Raw genomic sequence first — 23,985 nt, 5'->3', positions numbered from 1 at the left:
ATCTGGCCAACTGTGATCTGTAAATTGGTAGCCTCAGAATTAGATTTGAACGCATTGTATGTTATACGCATTGAAGTTGCAAGTCCTATCAGAATTTGGTTGTTATGTTGCCAAGTGAAGCAACCTGCTGTGAGGATGGTATATTTTACTTCCTCATTGTGAGGTCCAGTTGAAGGTGATGTTGTTAACATGTGAAGTTCTTAACAACTTGAAACCAAGTTACCTGAGGGAATACATTTGTCCACATCTGCCTATTTGCTGAATGACATTTAAATGTTCAGCTTCTTCCATTGCCTAGATTTGTACCTCTCAAGGCAAACAAGGAGTTGTTCCTATGGTTTAGTTTCCCCTCTTCATGCACCAGCCTTGATGATATTTTGCAAACTGTTAAACATTAGTTGTGAACTAAGCATTTTCCGATGTTAATACTAGCTTAATTAGAGGCCACAGGAATGCACGGCTGTAAAACCATTGGCTGTACCTCATTGAGAGCCACTTCACTGGGTCTTAATTTAATCCAAGACTTGACCCTAGAATTTTCTCAGTGCTGCATTTGAGGCTAGAGGCTGGCAAATGAGCCTGCCCAGAATATATTTCCCTTTTTCCTATACAACCACAGGTCAGGATGGATCTCTTGAAACATAGAAATGTTTTTCACTATTTAAACTTTGGGAGGAAAAGTATTTTGGGAGTGTACAGTGGTGCCTCGCTTAACGATTGCCCCACTCTACAACGAAATCATTGTACGATTAGGTTTTGCGATTGCAAAACGATGTTTTAAATGGTTTTTTTGGTTTAACGATGATTGGTTCCCTGCTTTGGGAACCAATTTTCGCTTTACAACGATCAGCAAACAGCTGATCGTCGGGTTTCAAAATGGCCGCCGGCTGCTTAAAATGGCTCCCCGCTGTGTTTTCGGACGGATTCCTCGCTTTATAAGCAGCGAAAATGGCTGCCCCTATGGAGGATCTTCGCTGGACAGTGAGTTTTCAGCCCATTGGAACACAATGAGGGGGTTTCAATGCGTTTCAGTGGGCTTTTTTTATTTCGCTTTACGACGTTTTCGCTGTACAGCGATTTTGGTGGAACGAATTAACATCGTTAAGCGAGGCACCACTGTGTTCAACATTTCACATGTATATGTACTTATGTCACAATTGTTGGTGAGTATACAGGGATATTTAAATAAAATTGATAATGGGTAAGGAAAAATACAAACCTTCAATTTGAGTCTGATGTGGCATAATCTGGATTTAGAATTACTAACTCATCTACAGTTTAGGAGGACAATGGATAGAATCCAAAGGCATGTAAGCAAATTTCTGCTTTCCCGGTGAAATTTGTACATGTACTTTTTTCTCCCCACAGATTTTGGAATCTTTCTGTTCCAAAATGTCTTCCAAATCCCACTGACAGATTCTGAGAGTGGAGGGCTTGTGGGGGATCATCCCCATTGTGTCAATGTTTGGGATTAATTGGATAGAACTATATGTAGGTGTTTGTTCATTAACTGTCAGTTTCAAAACACAGAATAGCAGTAGTTTGTGTATTTTATTTTTCAAACGAGAAAGGCAGAATTAGAATGTTGATTGGCATCTTCTTTTGTATGGTGCTATTTCAGTTTTTGAAAGAAAATGTACAGAAAGGATATGTTGGTATATTATAAATAACACCCTGTCAAAGCATTTCTGTACCGAAAGGCAATTTCCAAAAAGTTCTATTCATGATTAAAACATACATACTGTTTTAGTTGTTGTTTTTTAAAAGCCGTAACATTCTAGAATAGAGCTAAGATTTTAAAACCATATGGCAACGTGGAGATGGTCCAGGGAAGAGAATGACTTCTAAAAATATAAACATGCTATTACCAGAAACTAATTCTGTTTCCAGATCTACCATCACTGTTACAAACTGAGAACAGTGTAAAGAGATTTAGAAAGCATGAAAGCTGTGTGAAAAATGCAGTTGCATAGTGATGGTATATGTTATGTGCCACAAAGTTGCACACAAATTATGCTGACTCTACTAGGGTTTTTAGTGGCTTAACAGAATTCTGTTGCAGGAACACCTGGAAATGGAAGTTGAACAAGCATATCAATTGCACACCATAAATACTGTATATCATTTTTGCATCTCGACTTCCAGGTTAAGGGAATATGTATTCTTACAGATCTTTTTGGAATACAAATACTGTCCGTTCTAGTTAGCATAGCCTGTGGTCAGGAATCACAGTAAATGTAGTCCAACAACATCTGGTTTACTATTTCCCACCTCTGTTCTAGTCATTACCGAATGATCTGTATCCTGAGTTTATCTTATCCTCTACCATGTAGCTGGTGCTTGATTGTTCTAATGGCTGAAATGCATTCGATCCTTCTGTCTGTTGTTGTATTTAAAACTTTCTAAGCCAACAATGTGAAGCTGCCATTAAAAAAATACTAGTAAAATGTTTCTAATACCAGACTCTTTACAAAGGGCATGCACAGTGTTGTATGAGGCAGCTAGAACAGTTTATGGAATCGAATCTAACAGTTGTTTACACACAGTGTCACATTAGCTCAGTTTAAAAGTCTGTGTTCTTATCAATTGAGTTCTTTCCTTCACAACAAATCTCAGGAACTTAGCATAAATTTATTTTTCCCTTTTCTGTTTTTATTTTGTATTCCAGAGTAAGGAGATTGGTCTTCAGATGCACGAAGAACTCCTAAAGGTTACCAATGAACTCTACACTGTAAGTAATTTGCACTTGTGTAAAATTCTGGAATAAATCCACATTCCCAACAGTAACTTTTATCAGAGTCTTGTGGTTCAGAGATAGCATTAACCCGCTCCTTTTTAGAAATGTCCAGATTTATTTCATTTTGATGAGATTTTATAATGGGAAAGAAGGGGTCAATTTGAACCAGCCCTGTGATACTGTTCTTAATATATGCATTCTTCTCACCTAGTTGTGCCTAACTTCACAAACATGAATGTGATCCTTCTCTGTGTTATGCAGAATGCTGAGCTGATACACTCTGTGGATCGGTTCATACACGGTGACAGATGGTGGTTTTACTAACTCAGTACCTGTCCACTCCATTGGTTGCAGTCCTGATTTGGAGAGCTCTCTTACACCAAAATGCACTTAATATTACTCAGGATTCTGCAGAAGCGGCAGTAACTAACCAAAGAGAAAGAGAAGTGCATATGAGCATAGGGCTTGTTCACGTGATAGCATAAAATATGGTGTCCTGTGATATGTGAAATTAAACTTTGCCTTCTACTATAAAGACAAAGTTTGTTTGGCTTTGATATTGTTCTTCCTGTTGGCTTCATTTTCTGCCCACCTCTGTAAATGGAGGCAAATCTTATTCTAGGAATACTTTCTGATGTTTACTTTGTGGCAAAGAACTCAACTGCAATACCAAAACATGTTTTTGTTTGATAACTGTTCTGATTTGGTGCCAGTGTTGACTGCATTTGACACTGGGTGGTCTTTACATTCCTTCTGTTACAATAAATTGTTGGATGATGTCCCAGAACACACTCCCCACTGTCCAAGAGCTACAGAAAAGAGAAGTAAAGTGACTGTGAGTATTAGTCACTGTTTGTGTACTGGAGCTGGGTGGCTTGAAATCAGTTTGCTGGTGACAAACATCTCAGAATTTACAAGATATACAGTATGCCTCGAGATTGGATCAAATGAAAGGCTTGCTGATAATTTTTGCAGAAGTACAAGTGAGACAAAAGTAAGACAACCCACAAGCGAATGTTTTGAAGACTTAGCCTTCAAACTTATATGGGGCTCACCTGGGTATATAACTACTGTGTGAGTCTGTCCTATCATTTGAGAGTGAGGCCCAACTGAATCAGGCCATAATTCATAGACCCTGCTCCTAAAAGTCCCATATGGAAAGTCGACAGGCTTACTATGCTCTCTCACAAACTGATTGCACCCAGTGTTTCTAGGGCCTCTCTTGGAAGCTGGCATGAAACATTTTATTTAAAGGAGGCTAATTATAATTGCTATGATGAAGGCAAAAGCCCTATAGGTTAGACCAGTTGTGCCCTCTAAGTAAAATTCCCTCCCAGCCCTTGCCATACAAGCCACTAGGCAGACTTTACAGACATGCTGATGTTACACAGATAGTTAACTGACAGAGCATATATGCAAAAAGAAGCAGGGCAGCACAGTGGACTGGCTTTTATGTAAGCTGATGACACCCAGCCATGGCTCTAGACCTCTGGAGGCAGTTTGGCTTCTGATTGCCTGGTGTGTACCACAGAAGTCTCTCACCCAGTTTTGTGTCACCAACAGCCAGGAAACAGCCGCCTGTTAAGCTGCCGGCTGCTTAGGCCTCTTCTCTTCTCCCTCCCCCACACAGTCCAAATTAGGTGCCAGGTAAATGGCAGCCCAGAATTCTTAGTTCAAGGAGGAAGGTGTCTTAAGAGTGTGACATGTATGCCAAATCACTTGAAAAATAAGATTTTAAGACCAGTGTGAGCATTAGTGTGGGAGGCTGATGAAAAATGGAGATCTTTTTTCTTAGTGCTCTTGAAAGAAGGGTTAAAAATGTAACCCAAACTATGAGGGCCAATGGAACAGTGACAGATATTCATACTGTCTCAGACATGGGTCTTGGAGCCCAACTAGACTGAAGGCAGTAACCAAGATAGATTTAAGGCTGCCTCATATGCTGTGCTTTTCAAGTTTCACACTTCTTCATTTTAAGAACATAGACTTTGTGCTGCAGAACATGTTTGAGACACATAAGTATTTGCTGCAAGGCGTGCCTGGTAGACGGTGTACAACGTCTGGCTGAAACTGGGTGCTTGCGTGGAACACATGCTAACAATGCCATAAAAACCAATTTATTTTTCTGCAATGGGTAAAATACTGGGAAATAATTTTATTAGTATGCATGGCCTTGAGTCCTCTGCAGTAAATAGATATTAGTTTTATTTATTGCAGGGTATTCTTGGTAATGAATATTAATGAGGCAAAAAGCGATACACTTTATTGCACTGCCTTGTAAAATCAAGCAGTACAGAGTGAGGTGTTTTTTCAAAATGATATTTCTAACACTCAAGGTTGCTAATGGCTGTGGGGAGCAAGGGGAAACTAGTGCATGCTGAGTTAAAACACTGAATAGGGGACAGTGACAGTGACAGTAATCCTCTCACTAATTTTAAAGTGGAAGCTGGTGCCCTCATTGTAGTGGACAGCAAATGCCAGCTAACTCGTATTCAGCCAAAGTCCTTTGGATTTTGATTCAATTCCAGCTGACATTTGAAGGGGAAGTTACATAACAAGGTGTGCTGGAGGCCAGATATGGCCCTTCTTCAATATTTTCAGCTGAAGAGAGTGTTACTGACCTCCTGCAAAACATACATGTTGTGAAAGCCATTGCACACAACTCTTTAAAAAGAACACTGGAAGTGTTACTTAAGATACCCCTTCCTGAGAGTACTCCCCAAATATACCCCCTGTACCCCTTACTTCCATTCAAAGACTAGCTGTTCTGTTCTCATTAACCCAGTTGAGACAGAATGTCTTTAGGAGGTGGAATGCTCCCAGTGAGAGTCGGGAATGGAATGTTTGCCTTGTGTGCAGCCTGCAGTCCTGAAGGAGGGACTTATGTCCTGCTTTTCTTCTCCTGTTTAGGGATGGGCAGAAAAAAAAAGCGAAACAAGTATTTATTTTTATTTAAAGACATTTACATCTTTAATTTGTGCAATAGAATCAAGCCGGCTAAAAGAATATGGTTCATAGTTCAGTACACATTACTGGGTCTCAGAAGTTGTCCTGAATGCTCATGTTGGGTCATGCTGGAAGAGGCTTTTGTCAAGATACTGTGGACCAGGAATCTGTTTATATTTCAGAAGTTAATCACAAAACAAAAACCATGAGAACAAGGTACCGAATGTGGCAATTAAACCAGAGGGCATAAATGTATTTAAGCGTTTTGAATTTAACCTGATTGGGATCTGGTGAAGATTAGGTGCTATCAGTCTGGTTGTGCTCCAACCTAAAAGTCCCTGTTGGATGCAGTTTGGAGCTAACTGAAGCTTTCCATTTTCAGTGGCCATACCCATGTGGAGGTCATCACAGGCAGCTAATCTGGATGTGACTAAAGCTTGAATGAACAGGGCTAGATATGACCTCTCCAGGAAATAAAAATGAATAACAGTCCAAGTAAATCCGCACTCCAGTCCTAATCCCATTTTTAGGGAGTAGCAGTGCAACCCCACCCAAAACTTTGGTCAGTTTTGTCAAAAAAACACACACAACTTTTTGACCATATACAAGACTTGTAGAGAAAACCAATTTGTTAATATATGTGTGTGTACATACCTCTGTGTGTATATAAGTGAAATTCCAATCTCTGTTTAAGTTTGTAGATGCATAAGCTGGAATTTATTGATATGGTGCACTTCAGCTGTCCCCTCTCAATTCTTCATTTGCAATTCCTTGTTTCTATAATAGCTGTAATGGCTACTCTGAGGTTGGTGACAGACAGGGATGGCCCAAGACATATTACTGATTGAGGTAGAGAACCAAATGATGCCCATCACCGATAATATTTGAAGTCAACTAAATTGTTTTTGGCCCAAGAAGCAGACAATCTCATAAAAATATAACAACAAAATAAATATTTAGTCATTTGCTTCCCCTTTTACGATAATGTTGCTTAACTCTGCTGAAAGAGTGTCCTGAGAGGTTGAAATATTCTGACACTGGCTTTGAGTGTTGGCATATTGGATGCCATGTGTGTACCCATGTATTCCCTTGCATAGATATTTTCCTGTCTGCCATTTGTACTGTCAGAAGGACACTGATGGTAGAGGATGGCATGTATCCCATTAGTAGATGAACCTGTAAATCTCCCCTCCCCAGCTTTATGGGTGACATTGGTGAGACTTGCAAAGTACTGCCCGAGCAGATGTAGGGACACAGCTGCATCCATGTTTGAAACAGTCTTTTTCTTGTCCCTGTCGCCACTGTAGACATTCTAATTTTTTTTGGACTACCACATTCTGTACATACTAATTTCTAAAATTGTTCACCAATTAATAGATAGCATCTTTCTTTGTTTTATCCTGTCATACCTAACCAGAATAACTGTGCAGGGACTTTCAAATCTAAATGGGTTCTTCCTTATTAAAAAGCACTGATATTCAGCTTCTTGTTTGGTTCAGAATCACAAGTTTTCCTAAAAGGCATGTCACTTAAAGGAGGCTTTGGAATGTACCCTCACAGATTATTTTTCCTTCTGCAGTTTGTATGTATCTTTATTGGGAACAGAATCAAGGCCTTTTTGGTAGAGGTGTTTAGATATCGTTGGAGCAGCCACTCATTTTTCTAATATGTAAGAAAGAGTACAGAATGTTGGAGCATCTCAGAAAATATTGCTGTTTCATTATAAATAAAGAAACCAACAGACTTGAAAAAGAGGGGCACATAAGCTTCTGAGCTTCTGTCAGTTGTTTGGCTTGATTCACCTTGCAGACTTTCTGGGTGTTATGATCAGATGTGGGTTCTAAATGTGCCTTGAGAGATTAGTGGTGGGTTCACATTACCTTTTTTGTGCTCTCATAACACAACATATTGCCTAGAGAACTAGTATTTATACCAATGTAAGTGGAATGGTGGAAATTGTTTCAATAATTGCAGTTAAGGAATTGCCACTTATATTCCTTATTGCATACAAAGTCACATAACTGATGCGTGGCAAATGATACAAGAAGTGGTTCATAAATTGCCAACAATTTGCCATTGTGATTGACACCATTACACTTATGCTAACATAAATAATCAATAGGATTCTGACCAGTGAGTTTATAAATAGAACATGTGGCATTTACCATTACAAGGAAAACTGGTTCTCTACAACTGTATAATGTTTCTTTTTAACCTCCTAAGGATGATGTTTTCTCCTTGTAGCTTTGCAGAGACAATATTCTTCAATTAACTTCTCCTTCATCATCCCATGTGGTCCCACTGCTTCTCAGGTTCCCAGGCAGCTGCTAATTCCATTTTAAAAAGTGCATTAAAGCCATTTATTAACTTAATGTCACATCTAGTTTTGTCCTAGGATTACAATGCAGCTGTAATACAAATATGAAGCCCACTACCACAGCTGGCTGGCCAGATTAAATCCTCCCCCCCTTTGGGCGTCCACTTACAGTTTACAGCAGGAGTGGGCAAAATGCGGCCCTCCAGATGTTGCTGAACTGCGCTCCCATAATTCCTAGCCCACACAGCAAATAGTGAGGAGATTTTGGCCTAGCCCACACACAGTGAGGAATGTTGGGATTTGCAGTGCAGGAACATCTGGAAGGCCGCACTTTGCCCAGGTCTGGCTTACAGCATGGTACACACTGCTGCCATTCTTGTCTTCATGCCAATTGCAGAAGTAGCCTGGTTGGGGCTTTCCTGCTTCCCGGCGTGGCTGACCAATCCCGCCTCCTTGCTGGATTGGCCAGCAGCACAGGGGGGTGGGGAAGCCCCAGCCAGGCTTCTCCTGCAATTGGTGCGGAGAAGACCAATAGCAGCGCACACCTGTGCTGGAAGTTGCAAGTGGAGCCCCAGTTGGAGGAAGGGAGAGGTTTTAATCAGTCCGGCCAGCTGTGACGGCAGGCTTCATATTTGTCACCCCTGAGATCTCTACTCTGAAGGAATCTGGAGTCAGCTACAGGAGTCTTTCCATGTACTGCTGTTCCTACACAAATTCCTCATCTGATTTTTTGGTGCCCCTCCCCTGAACTTGTGGTTAAGATATGGAATAGAAAGGTTCAAAACTCTGTCATAAACTGCATTTCAAAAGCTAGGCAGAAGCAAATAACAGCTTTGCTACTTTAGTTTTCTGTGTTTTTTTATTGTTGTTTGTACAATCAGGAAGGATCAGAGATGGTTTATGGTGCTGTGATACATTATGCGATACATATTAGTAAATACATATTTATAAATTACTAATGAAAAAATAGTAAACTTTCTTTAGAGTTAAATCAATAAATTAATAAACTTTCTTTCTTAAAGCTTATGTCTAGATCAGTAGTTCCCAGTGTTGGGTTCGTGGATGTTTTTGGACTCCTGCTGCCTCAAACCCTAGCCAATATTGCCACTGGTCAGGAATCCTGAGAGGTGCATTCTGCCTATCCAGACCAAAATACAAACAAAACAGAAATAAAACATAGAAAAGAAAAATGTTGATTCCACCAAGACTAGATATCATTGCTGTAGAGTAGACTCTCTAAAAGATATATACTGTACATATGAGGTGATCCTGGTTATGTGGAGTGCAAGGCAGTATTTTAACCTTAATTCTCCTCTTGTGAAATACAAATTGTAGTAATGAGTCTCACAGTGTTCTTGTGGGTGAAAAGAACAGTCAAAATAACCCTTCTGGTTAAAAATGAGGTGTTAATGTTTAGTTGGGAAACTGTTATTCATTTGCAGCCATTGAACTGGTTTATTGTTTTGGTGTACAGTAATTGCTATAGCTGTTGTAGTATTTTACAAGCTGACTCACTGAGTGAGTCTTGCCTACAGGTGATGAAAACATACCACATGTATCATGCTGAGAGCATCAGTGCTGAAAGTAAGCTGAAAGAAGCTGAAAAGCAAGAAGAGAAACAGTTTAACAAAGGAGGGGACATCAGTGTGAACTTGCTCCGACATGAAGATAGGCCTCAGCGCCGTAGCTCTGTCAAGAAGATTGAAAAGATGAAGGAAAAGGTGAGCATAAGCAGAATCTGCCTCTGACAGATTCGTAGGGCAATGCCTGTTTTGTGTGTGTGAAGGGGAAGGTGGAGGGGAGGAACTTCCTAAGCTCAAAGTTCATACCTGATAATATTTGTCCAGTTGTATGATGTTAGTGAGATGTTTCATATGGTATAGTGACAGTTGGGGGTGCAGGAGACCTATGTTCGAATCTCCGCCTGGCTGTAGAAATTCATTAAATATCTCACTTACTTTGAAAGTGCTTTTAGGGTCACTATAAGTCAATTCCAACTTGATGGCACATAACACTTGACATGAAGAGCCTAGCAGGATTTTAACAAGGAATACAGTGGTGCATCGCAAGACAAATGCCTCGCAGGTCAAAAAAATCCGAAGACAAATGGTTTTGGTAATGGGGGGTTGATGACTCGCAAGACAAATGTTCCTATGGCCATGCTTTGCAAGACAAATGTTTTCCTTTTTTTTTGTTCCTGCCTCATGTTTGCTGATTTTTAAATGTTTTTCTATGATGTTTAAAAAGTTAAAGTTTTTTGATTGAAATTTTTAAAATCATCTGCACAATATGTATGGCTTTAAAGATCACTTAATAAACACTTTGTAAACCAAATTTGACTTTGTTCTGACTTTTTTTGCCCATAGGAACGCATTAATTAGATTTCAATGCATTCCTATGGGAAAACGCGTTTCGCAAGACAAATGTTTCGCAAGACAACATTAACCGTGGAATGAATTAAATTCGTCTTGCGAGGCACCACTGTATGTCTACAGTTTAGCTGATAATATTACACTTCTTTGGATGCCTTGAATATCCTCAGTTGGCACCTCCCTCTATCCATACTTGAGTGCAGAGTGAATGCAGGGAATTGAAATGCAGACGGTACAAACACTAGTGATTATCTTAGTGGTCATCTAACAGATGGTAGTAGAAAAGAAACAGTAGTTGTCATCTTAATATTATAGTCTGTTTGACATATCTTTTTTTTTCTTGTTCAAGTTGCAAGAGATATAGTTTAACCTCCAAATGAACTCTTGTAGCTGTTGGATTCCAGGGCCTGAAGGAGCAGAAATGCAAAAAGTACAGAAGTGAACATTGTCTAAACGGTATTCAGTATTTCCTCAAACGAATTTGAACTGCCAGGGAATGCCGCCTGCTTGCTTTAATACCTGTGCACAATTTCAGTGAAGCGCTGCCTGGGATGGCTATATAAAAAGCCTCTCTATTTACTGCTTGTTAGCTGTGGAGATATGCCAGAAAGACAGCAGGTAGCATGACTGCTTGAGTCAAGCAGACAGGCACCTTTCAGCAAGAAGTGGAGCCTGGGGGCACATTCTGGAGCACTTCTACAGAGGGGGGCGCATTACATCATTGGGACCTAATGTGCATAGCCATTAAATGGCCCAACACAAGGAGAGTTGAAAAGGGCAGCTTGGAGGGAAGGAAGGTCTCCAGAGAGTGATGGCTCAGAAAACAAACAAAGCACAGCAGAACAAAAAAATGTTTGAGAAGTGCAAAAAAGGCCAGCAAAAGAAATGGTCCTACAATACCTGACTGAGAATAGCTCTCTTAGATCCAACAGACAGTTTTAATGGCTTGGCATCCAAGAGACCTTGCTGATTGCTGAGAGAGGGAGTCCAGCAGCAAATTGAAAACAACATATATAGCAAAGAACAACAACTGATCATCTGAACCTATGGGCAGTTTGAAGAATGATGAACAATGTCCACTGCTTGTGCCAGGTAACTGGCTATGCTCAGTGCTCATGGAACATTGCCTAATGTGTTCACAGGATCCCTCCCCTCATTTGGTCCATAACAAATAGGAATCTTCATATTTACATCTCCAGTGAAGAGCTGCATGTGGGATTAAAGAGACGGAGCCTAGAAATTCTGTTTCCTTTCTAATCTTTCTCCTATTTTTTTAAAAAAAAATTATTGTAAAATAGTCCTAAAGCAGAGTACAGTAGTAGAAAATCACAACAAATTTGTACAGACTAAAGAAAATGATAAAAACAGGACTGAGCATGTGCAGTTAAAAAGTGACTTATTCCCATACAGATCATTTGTGAAAGATTAATGTTCTTGGCCACTGGTCCCATCACCTCCTGGCAAATAGAAGGGGAAGATATGGAGGCAGTGACAGATTTTACTTTCTTGGGCTCCATGATCACTGCAGATGGAGACAGCAGCCACAAAATTAAAAGACGCCTGCTTCTGGGGAGGAATGTGATGACAAACCTTGACAGCATCTTAAAAAGCAGAGACATCACCTTGCCAACAAAAGTCCGAATAGTCAAAGCTATGGTTTTTCCTGTAGTGATGTATGGAAGTGAGAGCTGGACCATAAAGAAGAATTGATGCCTTTGAACTGTGGTCCTGGAAGAGGCTCTTGAGAGTCCCCTGGACTGCAAGGAGAACAAACCTATCAATTCTAAAGGAAATCAACCTTCAGTGCTCACTGGAAGGACAGATCCTGAAGCTGAGGCTCCAGTACTTTGGCCATCTCGTGAGAAGAGAAGACTCCTTGGAAAAGACCTTGATGTTAGGAAAGTGTGACGGCAAGAGGAGAAGGGGACGACAGAGGATGAGATGGCTGGACAGTGTCTGCGAAGCAACCAACATGAAATTGACAGAACTCCAGGAGGCAGTGGAAGATAGGAGGGCCTGGCGTGCTCTGGTCCATGGGGTCACGAAGAGTCGGACACGACTAAACGACGACGAATGTTCTTGGATATTCTACGTTTTCTCATATTTGGTGGGATATTTAAAAATGATGGGCTCCACTTGCTTTCTGAAAACTTCTAGGACTCTGCCAGCTCAGGAGACAAATCAAGACGTTTCGATACAAAGAGAGACAATTGGGATCACATATTGAAAATAATTCTTTAACAGCTTGCTTTGCCTGGTTATTTTCCCCATTCAGATGAGGAATTAAAGTCTTTCTGTCCTTCCTTGGTGTCTTCACGCTGAGATTGTATGTCTTAAACCTGCCACTTACTGCAAATTTGCGTGATGAAAATTCATATCTTGGCTTGCAGCAACCTCAGAAAAAGAATTTTATATGTAGCTGTTGAGCAGAGCTGCTATTTGGCTGGTTTTTCACACATGAAGTCTGATTTTCAACACATAATACAGTACCTGTTTTTAATTTATCCACTGTGCTGTGAAGTATTATCTGGAGATTTGATTCACCAGCTGATCACTTTGCCACATTGATACCACAGACTAGCTTCCACTAGCTATCTGCCAGTTCTGAATTACTAATGTGTACCCTGTGCTAACTATGATGTTATCGACGTTAGTCCTTTCCACAAGACACTAGTGGCTGTGTGTGCAAGCTGTTTCTTGTAAAAGTACTGCTCTACTAGAGTAGAGTAGAAGAAAGGGCTGTCAGGGATTAGTAGTGGTGTACAACATGAGAAGAGGCAGCATAGCACTGGAAAATACTAGTGGTTAAGAAATATAACCATGTATTTGCATAGCAGCCTCCCTGAGCTTTAAGATCTTCGAGAGAGGCCTTTCTCTCCATCCTACTGCCCCCATAGTCATGGGAGAGGGCCTTTTCAGTGGCTCTTCCCAATCTATGGAACTCCCTTCCATGGAAAACCAGGTTGGCCGCCCACCACCTTGCCATCCTTATGCCAGCAGGCAATGGTTTTCCTTTGCAGGCAGACTTTTAATATATAAACAGCTGCTGAGGATTTTGAGGACAGAATTCTCCTTATATCTTTTTTTTTAAAAAAAATGTAATATGATTTGTCTATTTGCCATTGTTTTAATGCTTTTGTTTTTAAATTGTTTGTGAGCTGCTTTGAGCCCCTCTGCCAGGAGAAAGATGGGATAGAAATTAAATAAATAATTAAATACTGTAAAAATAAATAAAGCGGATGCTTGTGAACCCTTTCATGTAGCAATCTATCTGGCCACTATGGGATAAAGAATGCGGCTCTGGATAGGTCTGTGCTCTAATCCAATAGTACTGTTTTTTATGTGACTCTGCACTGTTGTAAGAGCCTAAACATGTGGAAAATATGGGAATTGGAACAACTGATTGACAATAGTTTGGATGTCTGTACTGTTCTAATATTTTTCAGAGGCAAGCAAAGTATTCTGAAAACAAGCTGAAGTGTACTAAAGCTAGGAATGACTATCTGCTGAATCTCGCAGCCACAAATGCAGCGGTCAGCAAGTACTACATCCATGACGTCTCAGACCTGATTGATGTGAGTGCTGGAATGGTTCATTTTTTTTAATATATGGAGACCCAAAGTGTTCTTGGGCAGGCCGCTGCGTCTTTTTGAAGCCTTGTTGGATTCTGTGGGAACAACAGTCCAGGTTCCCTGTCTTCTATGGTGATTCCGTGATCCGTTGCAAAGAGTGTTGCAAAGTGTCAAGCATCATTTGAGGGAAGTTGTTTATATCTTAGTAATCTTCTTTACATATATCCCACATATGATAGTTTTGTATAAGGAATTGGGGGGGGGGGAGTGAATAGAGAGACTGCCACAAGTGTATGTTGTAATATGCCACTTGACAAGCATGATTCTGAGCCACTGTTAAATCCTAATACTGATATGTATACTCAGTGTGGGTGTCTCAGTAGTTATATGGGCACAAATAAAAATGGTGTGAATAATTCTGTGGTAACAGGACAAAGTAAGGTAGGCCTCAGTAGACCAGTAGGAACTATGGGTAGAAATGATTGCAGAAGTTACTGCACTGGCAAGAAATGAAAAAGGAAGTAGCAAGTGAGGAGGCCAGTCATGAAGGTTGCTTCAACCCTTGTAACAAGCAAGAGGCACTGGCAGTGCAAAACAACAAATATCTGCAATCCAAGGGTATGGCGTTGGTGGGCAAGCCCTTCGTAGAGTTCCGAACAAGAGTTCAGACTGCTCATAGGAGAATATAAGAGATGTTTTGTTACTCAGAGTAGGGAGGACACTAAACACTTCTAGGAGTCATACATTTTAGGCTTCTTGCTTAGAACAACTTGTAGGCCTTTTAGATGTAAATAGCTCAGGATCAGATTGGCTCTGTATTTTCATGCACTCATTCAATCCAGTGATTCAAGAAATAAGGTTTCAACCTAATGCTGGGAAATATGTCCTGAAGCCACTACTGTCTTCCAGTAGGAGAGTTCTTCTTGCTGATTGGGTATGAATTGACTGTGCTTGTGTATAAATAGCAGTACTGTATATAAGTAACAGTCATATAAATAACAGTAATTTGTGTACAAAGTCTTATCTTGGTTTAAATGTCACCTATATGCATGAGGAGTTAATACAGTATTTAATCTTCTAAACAGTATTTATTGTTCCATGCTAGAATTTAAAAAGGAAATATGTAGGACTTCAAAGAATTAGGAGGATTTTGAGATATGTTGAATGTGATTGTGTACAGTGGGGTCTTGACTTAAGAACGGCTTGAGTTAAGAACATTTTGACTTAAGAACCACTCTCATAGGAAAATATTGACTTGACTTACATACTTAGATTTGAGTTAAGAACTGAAAAAAAACCACGTGGGAGGCAGGGAAAGTGCAAAATTTGAACTTTCAGTTAACTGTTGGCCAGTGAAAAGGGTGCCTGTCTGCTTCCTCACTCCTCCCAGCGTTTAGAGAGTGGATTGGGAGTCTTCAGACTGCCTGGTACTGCCTGGACTGTATTTTCCCTGCCTTCCCTGAACCTTTCTTGACCTAAGAAAAAAAGAAACAAAATATCCCCCTCTAGTGGTCGAAGGCGGAATAGCAGCTTCCCATTAGTTTCTATGGACGGAAAAGAGCAGATACGGATCAAATGGTTCTCAATGCATTCCTATGGGAAATGCAGATTTGACCTGAGAACTTTTTGACTTGAGAACCACCTTCCAATACGGATTAAGTTCTCAAGTCAAGACCCCACTGTATTAGTTTCTTAATGTTTAAGCCAGTTTATACTGTAGTTAGTAACCCTGTTTTGGTTTGATTTGGTTTCAGTTTTATTCATTTAAACCGTTGCTTTTTCACATGCTGGGGGGAAGCTCTTGAAAGTTTGAATGTAAACACAAATTATTATTCCCTCCTTGTTGATTTGCCCCTTGGGATTCCTATATTTTGATGTGTCTTTTTTCTGTTTATGGAGTTGAGGCATTTGGGTTCCTGGAGAGCTGCAGAATGCTAGTTTGGCTCTTACTGTCATTCCTCCCTGGTATATTTCCTTTCTGATGCTTCCACTGGAGTCAGCAGATGGCTTTTCTTCCTCACTCCAGGAAATCCCTTTAGGGGGACTTAACCCCAAACATCTTTGACTCAATACAACAAAATCTGCCTAATTATATATTCTGCTTGCTTGACAAAACAAAACATTATTAAGCATGCATGAGTTGTATACACATGTCCTAATTTCAAGTTCCCCAAGAGAAGAGCTGTTTGTTCAAACAGGTTTTTATATATGCCTAATGTACTTCACTTCAGAGCAGAATTTTAACGGAGAATTCAGAATGGAAGATGGAGGATGCTTGTTTTCTTCAGTTCCAGAAGATAGAACTCAGGGCAATGGATTAAAAAATTGCAAGGAGATTTTGTCTAAATATCAGGAAGACCTTCCTGACAGCAAGAGCTATTTGACAATGCAATGGACTACCTCAGAAAGTTTTGGACACTACTTTGATGGAGGTTTTTAAACAGAGGTTGAATACTTGTAACTGTAGCGAACATCCCTGCCGTCACCTGTCCATCACAGTAGAACAGTGAAGAAGGAGCCAATGAGTGGATGGAAGGCGGAGCCAAGGGCAAGGGGGCTGGATATACAGACTGATGTATGGAGTCTGAGGGAGATTCTGGTAGAGAGAGACTGTGTGAAACTTAAAAGTGAACTAAGAGTGAGTTAGAGATCTGTAAGAACGATGAATGGAAGAGAGAGTTAAAAGAGTTTTAAAGTTATAGCAGAATTGATTCAGATACAAGTGATTAGCAGCCTGTGATTTTTCTCTTGAATATTAACCATATATTAACTTTCCTAATCTAATAAATGACTCAAGTCTTAAAAACACACATGTCTCCATGATTAAATAGTGTTAAAACAGTAATACCTGGTGGCAGTGACAAAGAAAGAAGAGCGAGAACCTTGTGAAGGCCTGGGGGAATAGGGCTTGAGAGGAGATTGCCACAGTAACCAAGCATAAGGGATGAATCTATGGGTTTCCTAATGACGCTCAATGAACCTTAGATCCCTCTCAGCTCTGCAGTGCTACCATTTTATCCTTACACAGAGAATGTATGTTCAGATAGTTTATAAAGGTATTTCTCAGTAACTATATCAAGCTTTGAGCCCCATTGTGTGTCCAGTGAACAATAAATGATACTGGATTCTCTGAGAGTTAAACTAGATCCTAAGGAAAATGTGCATTCCCTGTGATTCCTTGCAGTAATGTGATTTCCTCAGATATGTGTGTAGTGGTTCCAGTATGGGTGAGGTTTGTACATTAATACAATGTATAATGTTGGTACAGTATGTTGATGTTTGCGTGGATATATGCAGGTTGGGATTACCTGTGTGGGAAGATCATTATAGTGCTTGTGGATGGCATTACATGTTGATTGGTTGGTGAGAATGAATGCAGATGAGATAAAAGGCAGTTGGTTTTGTCTGTTGGTTTAAGAATCTCTTGAGGGGAACCTGGAATTTTTTTCTTAGTTAGGCAGTGGTCTGTTTAGTGTGGTGTGTGTGAATGTATGGTGAACAGATGTAAGAGTGAAGGATATTTTTGCTGTTTTTATTATATATAGAAACTTAACTTTACCTTCTCCTTACCTTCTTGTTATTTCAAAATAAATCTATTTTCTTTTGTTCAGAGTGAACAGAGAAACTGAAGATTTGATGAATCTAAAACACTTCGTCTAGTCAATCCTTTCTGCCTGTTAAACAGCTTTCATTAGTGCAGAGACAAGCATGGTGACATTCTCTTTTACTTCAGTCCTTGTGTGCTCTCAAAGACCTATGGAACTGCAGCACAACATCATATGCAGAGATGTTATCTAGAAAGAGATTCCCTTAAGTTCTAAACCTTAAAAAGTCACCTTCAGCATGATAAAATCAGACTATTGCGAGTCTTCAGTTTACTTGTGCAAGCTATCTTAGTTTCTAGAAATAAATAGAGCAACAGCTCTTTAAGCAGGGTGAGGGGATCATCTGATGCTGTCATGCCTTATCAAAACTTTGTACCCCCTTAAAGTGCAGAGTGTAAGATGTTCACTGCATGTAACTTGTTTCACCTAAAAGAACTGGGCCTTGGGATATTTATACCATGAATGAAAAGGTCATCTACAGTATGCACTGCAGGGTTGTACATTTGTGTGTGTTTCAACAGGATTTTTATTTACTAAAATGTTCTTAGATAACTATAACATGTTTACATATCTATAACATATGTTTTGCATTGTAAAAATATGCTTCCATCCTGTGTGTGTGTGTGTGTGTGTGTGTGTGTGTAATACAATGATTAAATAACAATAACTTTGTATTGTAAAAGGCCATTACAATTGATAGCTGTGGGTGCACGGGAGGAGGAGGAAAGCTATGTGGAGGGGGGCGGAGTCAAGCACGCTTGCACAGTCACACACCTTAGAAGGAGACTTGTTTCTGATATATTGATGTATTCATAAATACATCATATATAACTCAATCAATCAATCAGTCAATCAATAAATCAGTCAGTCAGTCAGTCAATCAATCAAGAGGATAAATAGCCCCTTGAAGCAAGAGAGAAGATAAAGCGGTAGATTGGTGTAGCCAGCCATAACAATTCAATTAGGAGGGAAAAAATGGTACTGCTAAAAGTTCATGGGAGATTCATCCTGGGATATAAACCATGTGACCAAGATTCAGTACAGCAAAGGTATGGAAAGTACCAGAAGAACTAGAAAACGTTTCCTTTGTGTGACCAGGGCCTAAATCTACATAGAAATTATGTTATATAAAGAAAACAAGCAATTACTTAATTGCATGTAATGATTATAAAGCTTTCCTATTTTATTTAGTTCCAATGAAGCGATGATATTGTACAAGTACAATCAATCTCTTTCAAAGGAAATGAAACTAATTATACAATTAAATCAATATCACAAAACCCAACAACTACTATAATTTTTTAAATATTCAGTATCTTCATTTAAATTAATGATAAGGAAATACACGTTCAAATTTGTTACAACAGCATCAAGCACAACAATGTAATAAAATGAATAAAATGAATCTCTTCATTTCCAGGTCATTAATATGATCAACACTTTGAAGATCCACTCCCCGTGTTAATCATATCATTGTCACCTTAGAATCTCTTTATCAGGTGTCATCTCCTGTTTCCCATTCCACTTGAACTATTTTTTAGTCTTAAAGTCATAATAATGTTTTGTTTTTGTTTCTTTTTGAAAATTCTGGGAGAGGTAGTAAACTACCATTTCCAATGAAGAGATGTTTTCAAGCTGTGCATGAGACATTCAGTGAGATTTTGATCTACTGCAGTTCTTGTAAAAATCAAAAAAGCAAAGTGCTGCTTATATATTGCCCCATAGCTTTTCTGGGTGATTTACAAGTTAATTATGCAGGCTACACATTGCCCCCTCAGTGAGCTGAGTACTTATTTTTCTGACCATGGAAGGATAGAAGGCTGAGTGAACCTTGAGCCAACTACCTGGGATTGAACCCCAGGCTGTGAGCACAGTTTTGGCTGCAGTACAGCAGTTTAACCACTGTACCACAAAGCTCCTTGTACTCTTGAAGAATATATTTTTGTACTCTTGAAAAATTTTGAGATAGTAAATTGGATACTGTGGGAAACGTAATGTGCTTGCTCTACCTTTTTATTAGTTTTACTCGGGACCTGAAGACTTTAAGCCATACTGGCAGTAACACTATGGGTTGGGCTATCTGTAATGTGTCTCCTCAGTAAATATTATTATACTTAACGATATAATTCAGTAGAGAGAGCATGCATATGTCTTTGGAAGTCACAGTAAGCACCAGCAGAAGATGCAGGCTGAAATTCAAATTGAAATGAGTCTGAAAAATTAAATATTGCAACAACCAGAGTTTAGTGGTTGAGCTTGAAACAATGGCACGCAAGATAAAACCTCTTTACATACTAATACATACACTCTAGTTCAAGAGAAAAATGGAAGAGGAAATCAAATCCAGTAGTAACTCACAGCTGGAGCAGGCCTATTGAATCAGTGGGGAATCTGGTGAGGCCAGTTCTCTGTAAGATCTACTGATTCAATGAGTCTAGATGTGACTTACTGCTGGATTTCAGCCATAGAATCACAGTACTATGCCATGCTTTGAAGTTGAACAGATATATTTAAGAAAGGGCCAGGGAAATGGGAACAAACAGGAAGTAGCCATTGTAAGAAGAGAGGGCAAAGGCAGAGGTTGTAGGGGAAGCTTGTCATGTTGCTAAGGAGGTGAAGAGTGCAATGGGGTGCTTGGGCCCAATCTTCCCCTAATCTCATAGAACTTAATTTTCCCTGTGTTGAATGTGCTCCTACAAAATATCTATTTGCTTAATGAGAAGAATTTGAATTCTTCAAATTCGATGCTCTGTTCCCTAGTCTTTTAGTTTTTGTGCAGCTGGACAGGCATGCTAGGGATAGAACATATATTCTGTTGGAATACTGCTTGTGCCATTGCTCAACATTCTGTTGAAGAATTTGGCTAATTCCTGTTGTAATGCACAGAGTTTCAGGTATGAACAACAACTGCACAGGGAAAGTGTGAAACAATAGCTTAAATATCAGTAGTTTACCCCCTTTCCCATTGACTAGCACTTTATATGTTTAAAATTACTCTGGAAACATTTTAAGTAAAAAAAATGGTATCTTTACTTACAGCTATTGTCTGTAGTTACAGTCAGTAGAAAAATAGGAAAAATTGAGTCTCCACATGTGGGAGAGACCCCTCCATGCTTCCTGCAATTCTCGGAAGCCAGGAAAGGAATATGAGAGACAAACAAAGGAAGACAGCCTACAAACAGAAAGAGGGGAAGAGCAAGACAGAGGCAGGGGAAAACTATACGAATAGGTTAGTGGGAAGGGAGAATCCCTTTATGTCCTAAAAGCCCATTTCCCACTGCTCCCCACTGTTAGAAGCCTCTGAAGGGCATTATATATACCCTTTAAATTTTCTCTTGGTCTATTTTAGGTTTTAAGCATTCTTGTTTTTACAAACTTGAAGTGACTGGCCAGTAAATTATGCCCCTCTACCAGGACTTGTATGGAATACAATTAGCAATTCTGGAGCGCCCCTCCTCCCAAATAATTGTTTTTCAATTTGTTGAGATTTGGGGGGGCTGGGGTAGTAGGCTGTCTGTGCTCTGGGAGGAATAGGCAGAAATTTCCCACCCCTGCTTTACGGTCTCACAAAATTATTTCCTTTTGCTACAAGAAACTAACAGAACTGTCTGTCTGGAGAGGGATAATAGGGAATCCCCCTTTGAGTAGAAGGCAAGTACTTTTGCATGATACGTTGTGCACATCGGAAGAAAGAGCCTGTAGCTTCAGAACTGTTCAGATAAAGTCACCAAAATGAAGCAGAAGCTTCCAGTCGAGGACACTAATCTGTATCGACGGATTTACTGCAGTTTTAAGGCGCACTTTCCATCTTCCAGTCTCCTTTGTCTTGTCTTTGCTGCTCCCTTCTGAGGAGAGTGTTTTCCAATGCCACTGGCAGTTCTAAGCAGCTCAGCCTCTTTCTTCCTCTGTTGCTTGTGAGGGAAAGAAGCGTTATTGTATGTGCATGAAAACAAAGGTGAGAAATCTTCCAGTTGGGAATCACCACACAGAGCTCTTCTCTCCTTGAAGCAGTTTTCAGACATGTAGCTGTGCTAGTCTGTGTGGCAACTTTAAATACCAAAACCAAAACAGACACCTCCCTACCCCAAATAAAAGTGGGTTTTTTTCTTTTTAAAAAGACTAACATACTTTCTCTTTGGGGTCTGTCTTGTGGTTGCTTGTTCTTGGGTAAGTCTTGCCCCTAATATCTTGTCTTTTCGTGTCACTTGTAAGTGTACGATTATTTATTTATATTCATTTAAAATATTTTTACCCCACCCTACTCCTCAAAAGGATTCAAGGTGGCTAGTGGCTTCAATGCTAAAGAATGGTAGGTGGTCAAAGAGCACGTAATCTTCAGGATTATTTGAGAGATTGACAACTGGTGAACTGTGTGCATTGTGTTTTGTCTGTATTGTGCACACAAAAAGCAAGGAGAAATTGGAGGGAAGTTGAGGTTCATATTCCCTGCATCCCTCTGCCATTAAAGTTCTATCTCATTCACATGATATTTCTGAGACTCTTTTCTTTGTCAGCTTTCTATGAACTATTTGTCTTATGGTGACAGATATGCTCATGGTGCCCTGATTTCACTGTAATAACTGGAGAATTACTCAAGCCCTTTCGCCACGACAAGGCAGCAGTCTGTGAAGGGGCATCGTATGCTAGCATAACCAAATGTTTTTGTAATTCTATTGAAAGTTAGGTTTATTGGTATAACTAGCGACTGGGTTTTTATTGTATTTTTAAATTGCATTTATTGTACACTGTAGTTCTATTTCATTGTATGTTGTGAACCGCCCAGAGAGTGTTCAGATTAATGGGATGTTATTGAAGTGAAAATAATAAATATATGATTAATAAATAGTTGACTTTATATGAAAAGTGGGCAGAATTTGCTGTAGTAATAACTAGAGATATCCCTTATTTGGACAAGTCAACAGTTAGTGCTCTTAGCAGTTAAAAAGGAAAAAGGTCCCATATATTTAAGAAGTACATTACATTGTAAATTCTTAAGAATCAGAGAAAGAAGCTTGAATTACTTTTTAATCTCTATTCCTTTCCTTTATGTAATGTATGGAATGCCTGTGGGAAAAAAAGAGAGAGACAGAAACCTGCAGATGCAAGAGAAATATTGTAGGGAATTTTCAGGGGGAAAAGCAAAGCAAAGCAAAAGCAAAGCGTGCTGCTTATATACCGCCCCATAGCACTTCAAGCACTCTCTGGGCGGTTTACAAGTTAATTATGCAGGCTACACATTGCCCCCTCATTGAGCTGGGTACTCATTTTACCGACCTCGGAAGAATAGAAGGCTGAGTCAACCGTGAGCCGCTACCTGGGATTTAACCCCAGGTCGTGAGCATAGTTTTGGCTGCAGTACAGCAGTTTAACCACAGTGTCACGAAAAATAAAAACTGGGTTAAAAATCTCTCCAGGAGGTAAGTTTAAGTACCTGGCCTGAATATGTGCTCTTATGTTTCCGAGGGCTGTAGAGTTAATTAACTGGAGTTGACTTTTTAAATATAGTCGGTCCTTTAGTGTCCGGTAATACCTGTCATTATAGGTACTGCAAAGCAATCAGTTGCCTAACATATTGTGAAATGTGTAATTGAGGTAGTAACACCTGCCCTGACTCAAATGAGAGATACTTACTGTTACATACAGCACTGATGTTACCTGTCTGTCATGGGTTTGGAGGGAAAGTTCCATCCTATGGGGAGTGGAAGGCGGGACATCAGGAGGAGGGGCTGTACTGTATAAATATGTGATGCCTGTGTGGTGAAGAACACACTAAGGGAGATGCTGAGAGACACTGGGTTGTGACGAAGCAGCAGCTGGGAAGAAGAAGCTGTTGTGGGAGTCTGTGGGTCAGACAGGGTACTACTGTGTGTCAGAGTACCAACCTGATAGGTTCAGGTGTCTGTTGGTTAGCCAGAACTGATAGGTTCAGGGTCTGTGCTTCAAGTAAGGTTCTGTGTGAACCAAACTGTATGCTTGTATGAGTGAGAATAAGCCACGTTACTTTATCTATTCACCTGATTGTTTTATTTACCCTGTTTGTATTTAAAATAAACCTTAGTCTTTTTATTGTTTAAAAATCCATCCCTGGTCTGTGTGACTTCTTATAGGGAATGGTTGGTGGCAGCTTAGTGTAACTGTGTGACATATCCCGGTAGGTCTGGGTTTGTCACATTGATTGGTGTCCAGCGTGTGGGATACGACTGGTCCAGTTGTCCAGCGGTCCAGCAAAGCCTTGGCAAGTGTGCCCAGAGCAAGGGGGGTCTAGTCAGGGACAGTCTGAGGCGCGTAGGTAATCTTCTAGGTGTACCTCACGGGGAGGTGCGCTAGTAGAAGAACGTGCCAACTGGGGAGACTTAGATTAAGGTGCTCTGAGGCAGCCTAGTTTTGGCGGGAAAAAGCTGAGGCAAAACTGCATAGTAACAGTGAGCTAGCTTGC

General features: G+C 40.0%; 1 protein-coding gene across 5 annotated transcripts in view; it reads left to right on the top strand.

The window, feature by feature from the left end:
- Positions 1-23,985, top strand: part of SRGAP3 (SLIT-ROBO Rho GTPase activating protein 3) — a 233,720-nt gene that overhangs the window by 139,140 nt on the left and 70,595 nt on the right. For all 5 annotated transcript variants that reach the window (XR_013541621.1, XM_020791403.3, XM_020791404.3 and 2 more), the window contains exons 4-6: positions 2,669-2,731; positions 9,536-9,721; positions 13,819-13,947. Coding sequence is in view for 4 of the 5 variants with exons in the window: in XM_020791403.3 (XP_020647062.1) it covers positions 2,669-2,731; positions 9,536-9,721; positions 13,819-13,947 (378 nt within the window). In the remaining variant the exon portion in view is untranslated. The remainder of the gene's footprint in view (positions 1-2,668; positions 2,732-9,535; positions 9,722-13,818; positions 13,948-23,985) is intronic.

This window comes from Pogona vitticeps, chromosome 2 (assembly GCF_051106095.1).
Source record: "Pogona vitticeps strain Pit_001003342236 chromosome 2, PviZW2.1, whole genome shotgun sequence".
NCBI classification, from domain to species: domain Eukaryota; kingdom Metazoa; phylum Chordata; class Lepidosauria; order Squamata; family Agamidae; genus Pogona; species Pogona vitticeps.
Note: the sequence above shows the minus strand (reverse complement) of the source record. Positions and strands in the feature narration are given on the sequence as shown.